The 12,007-nt window shown below is 38.3% G+C and overlaps 1 protein-coding gene across 1 annotated transcript in view; it reads right to left on the reverse strand.

The window, feature by feature from the left end:
* The window catches only part of vwc2 (von Willebrand factor C domain containing 2), a 35,721-nt gene that overhangs the window by 10,180 nt on the left and 13,534 nt on the right, over window positions 1-12,007 (reverse strand). The window contains exon 3 of the mRNA XM_077495396.1: window positions 9,559-9,688. Coding sequence (XP_077351522.1) covers window positions 9,559-9,688 — 130 coding nt within the window. The remainder of the gene's footprint in view (window positions 1-9,558; window positions 9,689-12,007) is intronic.

Below are 12,007 nucleotides of genomic sequence, written 5' to 3' on the forward strand. Positions count from 1 at the left end.
GTTAAGAGGTGGCAAAGGCAGGATGTGGAAATGATATGCCATTAGCACCTGTAGCTTGAAAGCCGCAGCGCATCATGCAGACACATTCAAACCATCACATCCCATCATTCAAAAAAAAAAAAAAAAAGAGAAAGAAAAAGAAAACCAGCAGATCTCAATTATCCCAGGAGAAAAGTAGCTGAAATCACTCATCTTAATGGACTTCTTGAGTGCATTTGCATTATAAATGCAGAATAAAAGTGTTGGTGATGTCTAAAGATATAAAACATGAGAGGGACCAATTCCACAAAAGTATGAATAAATGAATTCAAGATATTAATAGCTGGGAGTATCTGTATTACGCCCAGCATGATCTTTTGTTTCCAGCGAGACCGCCTATAATCTTTATGGATTAATCCACCTGGACACCGACTATTGTATTCAATGTCCTTCAAGAGGGCAGAAACACAGACCCATTACTGTCGTCATACGGTTGTCCAGGCAATATTAGGACTTTACTTGAAGCTTAGCCCATAATATATTTAAGGGTCTCAATCTTTTTGTAATGTAAAATATCCAACCAAAGGGACACGATGAATTATATTCAAAAGAAATGCCCTAAATCATACAAAACAAGCAGAGAAGCATTCTGACTGAGCACTCCAAATGTAATGTGATCAGCTCTCATTACAGCAATCATAGATTTAGTCCAGCGATGGAAAATGTCTCCTAAAATGTTGAAATATGATGAAAGATCACAACCAAATAGTGAAATACGTAAATCAAATTTTGGGAGACAGGTGCTCAGCATAAAATCAGGAGCAAATCTATTTTACTGTGTTTGGGACTGTGTTGGGCCTTGCTGCAATCCAGCAAACAGAGCTCCTGATTCCCAGACGCATCTGGCAAATTGGTGGCAGAAAGTAGATTGAGTTTAGCGTAAAAAAACGGGTACATCTTTATTTTCGCGCCGGAACAAGTCTAAATTAAAATATTTGTGAATTTGGTTAACGCATAACACTTTATTGGCGTTCCGGCGGACGGAGCTGTCAATTTGGTGACAAAAAGTAGACTAGATTTAACACTAAAAAAAAAAACAGGTCTAACTTGTGGCGTAGGTGGTGTAGCACAATCCAGCATTTTTTGCTTCCGTAATGTCAAGCACTGTGTGCTCTTCCCTGAATTTAACTCATTCACTGCCAGCCCAGTTAAAATGGACTTTTGACGTCTATAGTCGTCAATGGCATTGAATTTAATGGAAATGATGTGAGCCGCTTCGATCAGCCGGGAGTTGACTGTGCTCCATCCACAATTCCACAAGTAGGGAACCCTGGTCCTCGAGTGCCACTGTCCGGCCTGCTTCTACCGTCATCCTCCTTCAGCACAGCTGACTCAAATGATCAGCTCATTCAAGCTCTGTAGAATCCTGATAAGAATCCTGTTCATCGAACCAGGTTTGTTGGTGGGCAGCCATCAAACACAGGCAGGATAGTGACTCTTGAGGACCAGGGTTTCCTTAAAAAAAGCTATATCATGCAACTGTTCTGCAGATGTTTTGTTATTTATTTTAAGCAATAATTTCTGCTGCATCTTTGTGCCTCAGTGTCATTAAATACAATGAAGTGTAGCCGTGTGTAATCAAATTAGGTACATCGTTTCCAGTCATCTCTTACTTTCCTTTTACTAGCTAGCTTCAATTCCTTCTAGTAGTAACACATTTTGTAGTTAACTTTATTTGCATATACATCACCGTTTACATTGCAATGGAGTCTGGGTGGTGACGTAATCCGAAATTGGATTTACAAACAATCTTCATGGTGTTCTTTTTTTAAAGCCACATCTTAAAAGGTCCTTAACTCTTGCCTTAATTCAAACGAGTCTTTATCGCTCTTGGCAGCAGGGCCACCATGTCTCATGTTCGTCTATTTGAAGTGATACTGGCTCTGGTTCAGACTGTTTATCACATCGCCCCAGTTAGTGCCGACCCTAATGTCTGGGTCTCGAAGAATACGATTTGTGTCCTTGTACGTTACCAAGGCGTTAACCTGCAAGAGTAACTGACAATAGTGATTGGTGCCCTGGCCGAGATGGTGAGGAGAGGAGAGATGGTTTTAGTTTCTTTATTTTAGCATTCTTCAAAAGCAGGTAGCACAGAACTTTGATTTGAAATTGAAAAATAGGGAATGGGCATAATAATAGATTTGCATGGCTTTACGAGCCAAGATGGTGGCAGGAGTAGACGCAGCAACCCGGCACTCTTCAAGTTGCAGCAGATTTAGGAGAAGTTTTAGTAGTTGTTGTTGTTGTTGAGTGTTTGTGCGTTGTGTGTGAATGGAATAGCCATGGCATATGATTCACCATACTGCATGACCAAAAAACTAAGCCTAAACCCTCACAGATTTACAACACTTTTCGAGGCAGTGTCATGCTTCCCCTCCCAAGACAAAGGACCAGAATTTCATTAAAGCTGTATGGAAGTGTTGCTCCATGGCCTCACTAAACTTTTCTCATGGCGAATTCCAAAGCTTTGTTCGGCTTGGCTTATTGCCAGTACAAATCAGCTGCCGCCGGAGTCCCACAGACCAGAACGGCTTGATAGGTGTTGTGTTTAAGTTTTATTTGGGTTGGGTTTTGTTTTATTTTGGTGAGTGTGTTGTGTTTGTCTGGTGTTCTTGTGTGTTTCCCCTGTCTCGTTATGTCTAAGTAGGTCCACCTGTGTGTCATTCCCCTTCCCAGTGTGTGTTGACCAATCAGGGCCCTCTCCCTATTGTGTTCCTCAGGTGTTTCTCATTAGTGTTGGTGTATTTAGGCTGTTGGTTTTGTCTTGTCTGTGTGGGATCATTGTCTATGCCAGAGGTCCATGCCAAAGTTTGTGTTGAAGAGTCGTTCATTTGTTTTCATCTGTGCCTAGTTGTGTGTTTAGTAGGTTTACCCCTGTCGCCAAAATCTATTTCTCCACGTCTGGTAAAGTTTCTCCATGTCTGAAGACAGCAGTCATGACAATAGGATTCTTTTGACAGCACCCTACTTCCAAGTATTGAGAATTGTCACCACCATGGGCCACCTCAACAATGGAGGCACCGAACACGGCTCACTCAGACTCAATACCCCTCGCATCTGTCGGTAAGTTCTCAAAGTTCTATGGGACATTTGGTGGGCAAATTCATCAGATAGATATTCCCAGCAGAACCTCACAATGCGTTTGGTTCCTCCACCACAATTAGGTGACAGCTCAGGGATGAGTGTGAAACAGTCAATTCTTGAAATAAAGAAAGTGTCTGTCTGGAAGCATTAAATGACTTATAATGAACCCATTATTTCCTCTTCGCATCATATTGTCCACAGATGCTCCTTTTAAGAGTCACTATTGTTAAATGAAGCTTGGCTGCGTCCAGCAAATGTCAGTCATAAACATTATAGGTAAAAGGATTTAGGATGAGTAAAATGCAGAGAACCTGCCTCCATTCACAGCTGTTCTTTGATATTCATGAACAACTGTCTGGGCGAGATGTCAGCGATACCTCACACTTTCATCTTCATCCCCTGGCTCTTCCCCAAATGTCTCCATGCATAACGACTGAATAACACATCTGAGACAGGGGACCCTGCCATAGGCATCGATTTTGCATGTCTGAAAAGGCCACCATAATGTCAGTGCATAATTGATGAACTCATCAAACGTTGCAATACTTTATTGTACTTGGTGACGAAAGTGATACAGAAGGTAAATGCAGAGCAGTAGAATCATAAAGACACCAAAGATGTTGAATTAAGAATCTTTTTTTGCATACTAAGGTCTAATTTTTACTTTTCAACATTGGCTTAGTTACTGTAATTTACTCAGTCAGTCAGTGGTAAAGCACCTCAGGATGAGTAATTTGTTATTTCCCTGTTAATGAGGTGAGCTTTGATGTGACACATTTCCTACAAGCTATTAACATCTGCTGCACTTAAATAGCATATGCTAGCAAGGCGACAACTTTAATGACCGCCGATAACCTAATTTTACACTCAGTGTGTAGGGCGAAAGAGCTTTCCCTTCTCTGTTGCATGTAGAATTCTGTTTAAATAAATGAAATATCATTGGTGTCTATCTAAATTTAAGTGAAAGTGAGGTCCTACATGCATGAAAATTCATTTTCATTTTCTCTGTTTATCTATTTAATTTCTAATGTTTAATAACTGTACAATTTTGGCTGCTATGATTGCTATATTAATATTTCATACCGTTTCCTTATGAGTTGGTTGAGGGTGATGGAGGATGATGAATTAGATTTAGACATGTTATGACGTTAAATCATACTTTTGTTCCCTTAACCCATAAGGCGCTGGCAATAAATTGTTCTTGTGAAGAAACATAAAACTGACTAGAGTGACTCCACTGGAAAATAATTGAACGTCTTGTCACCAGTTAGGAAACTGCATTATATTTGAAATGGCCAGGTAAAAATATGAGGTGATGCATTTCAAGTTTAATCAGAGATGCAGAGTTCATAGGGCAAACATCTTTACTGGAGAAGCAGGAATATTGTGAGTAACATTTTAAAACATGGACCAATGAGGAGGTGATTAAGTAGAGAGCCTCAAAGTGCTGAGAATTACAGGGAACCATTTGAAAAGTGTCATTGCAATTTTAGACTGTATGCACCAAAAAATTGCTAATTTCAATAAGTAAAGCTGGCACTGACATTTATTACTAAGGAATTTGTAATATTCATAAATACATCCGTTATCCATTATCTATGGGACTTGGCCTTATTATGATGATATCATCCTGGCTGACTTTGGGAGAGAGGTAGATGACACTCAAGACTGGTTACTTGCTTATCATAGGGTACAAAATACAAATAACCGTTTACGCTGATATTCACTTCCATGTGCAATTTAGAGTCTTAAATTAACCTATTGTGGGAGGAAGCTGGATTACAAGGAGTGCCTGACTGTGTGGCGGACATGCTAACCACTATTGCGCCGAGCTGCTCTTTATAAAATGCAACACATCTACCTCTGTAATGGTTGCTTGTATAACAGATCCACAACAAAGGCATTGATAGCGCGTCACAAATAAATGGGCCTTATACGTATCAGATGGTATTCAGTATGAGTCATTGTACTTTGGGGAGAAAATGTGCATGATTTGATCTAACTCCAAATGCCCCTTTCAATTTGGCGCATGTTATCAGATGCATGTTACACAGAGTGGAAAAAAAAAAGTGGAAGGAAAATAAGCTGCTGCTACTGGTGCCATTTTTCTTTTTAATCACAACTCTACGCAGCCTGTTTTAAAATTACAACGTACTGTGGCTACAGTATGTGTGGGAATGTCGGAGAGAATGGATAATTGAGTTTGTGTACATTAAGGGGGATTTTTGGGGAGTTGCCAAATTTCAGGATAAAATACCAATGTAAAAAAACGAAATTTCAAAGAGCATTTCAGATGAGAGCTTTGACAGCGGTCCCCAACCAGTTAAAGACTTCATGTTTGCCATGGTCGCAACCTGGTTTTATAGCATATTCTAAAAACATGTAATACAGCCAGCGTCAAGTTTCTACTTTGAGCTTCTTCCATTCAACACAGGGTGGCGCTGCTCTTTGTAGGTCATGAAAAAGGGGAAGAAGAGCAGCAGTTGGAAAACTAATTAAAACAAACGAGTGCGTCATCACCTAGAACAGAAAGTTGAATCTTGGTTTTTAGTTAAAATAATGAATAAATATATAAAAAATATATCTCAAGAGAACCATCGTTTTACAATTCCGCTTGTCCTAATTAAGGTAATTGGAGCCAATCTCAGCAGACTTTAGGCTAAATATGTGGTTTCACACGCACAATTTACATTTTGTGCTTCATCAAAGCACACTGAATAGCAAACCTGAAAACCACAGATTTTTTTTTGGCACTTTTACGTTGATGAACCCTTCAGGCCTGCCGGCTCACTTTTAGTTAGGGATGGCTTCATTGTAGGTTTAGGATGTATTGTGTGTGTTTGTTGTTTTAAACTTGGCTTGGTGGTGCCGCTCGGGCACGGTTAATTACAGAGCTCGCTGTCTGTCTGGTATAATTTCCTGTTTCACTGGCTACTGGGTATATGAACAGATCATATCATTTAATATGGTGCTATTTCTTGTTGTCACAGATCTGCTTTGAATGACAGCAGGAGGTTGGCATCACCGCGTGTGTGTTGAATACAGGTGTGGGTCTTCTAAAGTTCATGTGCATGACTGTGACTTAATCAACACATTCTCAATTTGGGAAAAAATCAACAATCTGCGTCAATTCTCCACAACTCAGCACAGTAGGGGAGAAAAGACTTTAGGATTCTTGTAGTTGACTATAAACTGATGAAGGTTGAGTCAAACTTGTTTTTTTGGCATTTTATCAGTGGTTCCCAACCTTTTTTGTGGTTTGAATTGGTTTCCCGTAAACACATATTTTGACAGATTGGAGTAAAAATTGCAAACCTATGTCTGTATGGCTTGGAAAAGATTATACTAATCTCACAATTTCTGATGGAGTGCGCTCATGTAATTTGCTCACTTCGAATTATTAATCTCTATGGCAATACAGGCAGAATCCAATGCAACACCGCATATCCTTATCAGTTGAAAGAGCATGAGGGCTTGGTGGCATTTTTGAATATCATTTTACAACCCATGCCACATCTGTCTCTAAACAGATGTGTGTGTGTGTGTGTGTGTATACAGCAGAAGCTCAACAAATCTACTGTGCAATCCAAAGGAGAAACGATGGAGCGTTGCCCGAATGCAACACAAAGCTCTCTCAGCATATTTCACAACTGAACAAACAATTATCATGTTGTGTGCCAAAATATAGCAGGTAAATCTCGCTTAGGGGAAAGAAACAACATTGTAACTTTTAATTTGTATTTTCATGATAAGATTGTCACCAACAGTTATTTATCTGAATATTTTTCAATATCATATAATGACAAACTGATTACAAATAAGCAAAATTAAATTATGTTATTTGTCTACTTGGATTTATTCAGCTGGTTGGAATGTAATCTAGATTTCTTTGTATCTCTTTTGAAAACAATTCAGCCAAGTATTTTCATTTCAAAATTTTTCCTGTGAAGATAAAGCTCTGTGCCAACAAGATAATGCAATAATCTCTTTTCTACTTTGAAGGCATTCAAGCAGGATTGTTGCACAATAACCGGCTTTTTCTGTGCAACATATTCGATGTCGTCTTCATCTGGCATCTGGATTTGCTCGTAGAATTCTGCACCACAATACTTAATAATCCCACTTCAGTGGTACATACTGCATCATCAAGGTTGGTGACATTGCTACATTGCATTCACACCAAGAGAAACAAAGCATACTAGAACATGCTGTCCTCAGTCATTGGGGAAAAAAAACGGATTTTACTTGAACTGACTGAGCTGCATGATTTCATCTCAAATGGGCCAATGCAGAGTTTTACCAGCAACAACAAAACCTGAGCGTGTAGTACCTCTTCACATGATAGCGTACCACACTGAGGCATCCATTTATCACACAACATATGCTGTGGCCTCTCTTTGAAATTAGCTGGGAATGAAGAATAATCGTTGAAGGGCAAATGATTGATGAGCCACATGCAGCGAACGACCTTTGAAAAGGAACTACTACGTTACTACACACGAGTGCACGCACGCATTTATTGTACAATCAATATTTTTAAGGTTTTAATTTTAAAGAATATGCAATATTAAAAATAATAAATAGCATCACTGTTTCACAGATTTTTGTGCAAATTTGCATGCTTTTTTTTTTTTTTTTTTTTTTTTTTTTTTTTTTTTTTATTTACACAGTAGTGTACCTTTTTTTCAAACTATGGAGGTTTGAACATTGAGAATGTTTGAACAAGAAAGAAAGGTGAGATATTGTTAAAAAATGTAAAAAGCTGACTACTTTGCAGATTCCACCCTAATTCATAGATTTTTTTTTGGAACACAATGCCAGCGATAAATGAGGGAATGCTGTATACAATTGGAAAAAACTTGATTGTGGGTAAAGCGACGTCACGTCAACTTAATTTATGTGGCACAACAAAACAACAGATGATATCTTAAGGTACTTTAAAAATGGGAAATGTCTCATAACAGTCCTTACGCATTAAAGGGACAGTGTGTAGAAATGTTGGCATTGGCCTACACATGAACATGCAAGCAGTATTAATTTTGACAAGAAATTGTAATTTTAGTTTTGACTAAAATTAATTAAAGTTTTAGTCATAATTTAGCGATCTGATTGTATTTTAGTTTTAATCCAATTTTAGTCAACAAAAAAGAGCAATTTTAGTCAACTAAATTGACAGTGTAATTGATATTTTCCTTCAGCATACATTTAAACTTTTATACGGAAAATTATAACACACCTATTTATAACTTCAGGTTAACACACAAGACACATTTAATACAGCAGTGTCCTTATTAATTGTTTCAATGAAACATGTACTGACAATAATATAACTTAGTTTCCACCTAAATAAAAAATAGTGAATAATTGCTTGAGATTAATCTTACAGCTGAACTGAGTAGTTCTTTTCTCCCACCGGTGTTTCATTCCTTCTGATTAGGGATATAACAATAATATCGTGATATTGTGATATTAAAACTGCCACAATATCGTTGTCATGTTCACGATATTTAAAAGCTACACATCTGTTAAAAAAGTCAGGTTGATTTCCATTTGTGCAGTTCTAGCACCCTCTAGTGGCCAGTTTATTGTGCAATTTAATTTTCATTAAGGATGTTTTGGCCCTTCTATGTTTAAAATCTACACTAATTGTCAGATGACGGGGATTGTAATATGCTTGTGAAGCGAGTCAATATGTGGAGGAACTCAATGTGGGCTTGCATTAGCAAGTAAGTGACTTAATATTAAGTGTTATTACAGACTGGAAGTAGTTTATATGTATTGCTGTTATGTACAAAAGCACAATATTATGCTTTTTTTTTTTTTTTTTTTTTTTTTGGTATGAGCTCATTTTTTTTCAATATTGTGACCTTTTTTAAATATCGCCAACCTCCCCACAATATTGTGATAATTATTGTATCGTGAGCTTCATATCATATCGTATCGTGATATTTGGATATCGTTACATCACTACTTCTTGGATTGTGTGAATTTTCGTCACTGCGTTGTTTTAATTTTTGTTTTAGTCATTGACGAAATTGTCAGTCAATTTAGGTTATTATTATAGTACCAATGAATGGCTTCTATTTTAGTTTCCGTTCATTTTTGCCTAAAAAAAAAAAATGTTTGTGACGTAAAATATGATGAAAATTGTTCGTCGAAATAAATTATTACTGCATGCATGTGGATTGATATTCAGTGAACGTACTGTAAACATGGTGACATCAATCACCATTATGTACATGTAAACAGAAAAAATCTAATTCCAAACTCGGGACTTGGGCCTACAATGTAAATCTAAGTGAAGTGATCCATATAACAGTTGAAGAAAATGGATGGTGAAGCTACATGACTGACTGTCTGTGGACTACCAAAACATCTAAAATAAATCTTCTCTCTTGCACTCAAGTGTTGTTGAACGCCACATCCTCCACTTACCGCTCTTGCAGATGGGACAGCACTGGTCCGGCTCATATTCCGGGTCCACACATTCTGTCTGAGGGCAGGCCGACACAGAACACAGCACCTCTCCGCTTGGCTCACATCGGCATTTCTCACACGGAGACACCTGGAAAACACAATTAGCGCACTTGGAATGATTCCACACATACACACAGTCGTTAATTCATTGCCGTCCTTGTTTCAAGTCTACCCTGGCATGCATAAGAATTAAATGGAACATTTAAAAGTGTCTTTAGTTTGCCTTCTTTAGCTTACTTGGGATTTTCTGTTTTGTTTAGCAAGCTGTTTGTTTAATTCCAATGGTACCGTCCTTCATCTGTAGCTGCTTTTGTTAGTGTAGTACTTTTTTGTTTATTTGCCTGTGCAACTGATCCCAAACATTTAAATATGTGCGGTGGTCCTTTCTCTGGCCGCATGCCATTCCTGACAGAAGTTGGCTCAACTCACCAAATAATGGAGCTTCTGAAAGATACTGGATTGATCCAGAACCAGAAGTGTCAAATTATATCTTATTATATAACATAATGTTGGCAGAATGAATAAAGTGGAAAGCAGAAGTGGAGCACCTGCCAGAAAGTCATTGTGGCGCACAAAATGAATCCAAGCAATAGGGTTGAGCCATCGTACCGCCCACGACAGGGTACTCAAACTCAACTTATGCAGGGTCTGCTGGACATAAATTCTGAGTATGTCTGGGCCACATCAAGTATTCCACAAAAAAAGGGTTTCAAGTATATATTTTTTTTAACCTACTTAAACTTTGATGTAAGTAAGGGGCCGCAAAATATCATTCTACGGGCGTCAAATGGCCCCCAGGCTGCGAGTTTGAGACCACTGTTCCACGGTAATACTGATTTTCAATGAAGTTTTGGACGTACTGTACATCCATGCAGAATCGAGCGATCAAACAACAGCATGTCAACCTCCTTTGATGTTTTTATATTTTCCTGAAAATGATTTAACATCCACTGTTGGCTCTCCAGACTCCCAGGGGTAAGCAAAGTAATTTGCAACACATTAATACATGGGCGTATGATTACAGAAATCATAACTTTGTGGGAGATCCTGTGCCAACTACCAGCTGAGCGAATAATGCTCCCTTATATTAACGTTGGGGAGTAAAATAAAAATAAAAATCTTACATGCGTGAGACGTGTAATGACATAAATCACTAGTCCTGTCATGGCTCGTACCCTCCTCAAGCTAGCACAAACATACGTGTACAGTAAGTACGTCAATTGCATGATGTTATGCAAACTCAAACCAGTTAACACATTACATTTGTTTTTCACAATTTCGAGACTTCAATCAGTCACATACATTCAAATTCATGTTGATTAACCCCAAATAAATTCAGATGTTCAAGTTGGCATTTCCTAACTTTTTCTAGCAGAAACCTGAAGGTTCTGTGGTAGTATTTGAATACTCCACCTGGACCAAGTCTCCAGTTGCAGCAGAAGAAAAACAGCCCCAAAGCATGATGCTGCCAATAGAATGCCTCACTGTATGTATAATGTTATTTAGGTGACAAGCAGTGTTGTGTTTTGCGCCAAACAAATATTTCTGAATTATGGCCAACAAAGTTTTTCCAAGCCCGCATGCATTTGAGGGATTTCAAATGTGTTTTTGCAAAAATTAGCTGGGCTTAGATGTTTTTCTTTGTAACGTCTTGCCAATTAAATCCTAGAGCTCAGACATATGAAGAAGAGGGGAGATTGTTGTTACATATGTATACTAAACAGCCTGTACATGCCAGAAATTCCTGAAACTAACCATATGGTTTTTAACAGCTTTCCTCACCAGTTTTATGTCATGTCACCCCTGATTGCCATGATAATGGAGGACATACTACAGTTGTACAGACTCCACATAATGTAATTAGAAAGTCTATAATTGACTAAATATAGTCTCATTTAAGGTAAAGTGAAGCAAACAAGCTAGTTTCAGGATCTAATAGGATGACATTGTGAAAATCAATAGGAATAGGAAATAAAACATCACCAGACTTATCTAGGCGTGACTTGGAGCTAAGTTTAAATGAAACAAGTTTAAAATGTCTTCAATTGTTCCCAAGCGTCTCATAACCCAGAAAAGACTGCAGCTGATTATGTACAGATTGAATGGCATGCAGCTCCTATATTCCCCGTTGAAAGGCTTATTTGGCAGTCCCTTGTGCATAGCAGCACACCTTTGGTCTTATCAAGAGCGCAAAGGTTAATTCTGACAGCATTGCTGCTGATTGCAGAGGCTTGCGCCTCCGCATGCCACTTCACTGTGAAAAATGGAGCGAGGCGGCACTTCCCAAAGAAGTTAGCAATCACGCATAATAACCTGCCTGTTGCAAATCCCACGGCACAGCACAAAGGCTAATGTATGACGCTTGTGTGAGAAGTTTTTTTTATTTTATTTTTTTTTTTACGTTTGA

Source organism: Festucalex cinctus, chromosome 14 (assembly GCF_051991245.1).
Source record: "Festucalex cinctus isolate MCC-2025b chromosome 14, RoL_Fcin_1.0, whole genome shotgun sequence".
NCBI lineage: Eukaryota > Metazoa > Chordata > Actinopteri > Syngnathiformes > Syngnathidae > Festucalex > Festucalex cinctus.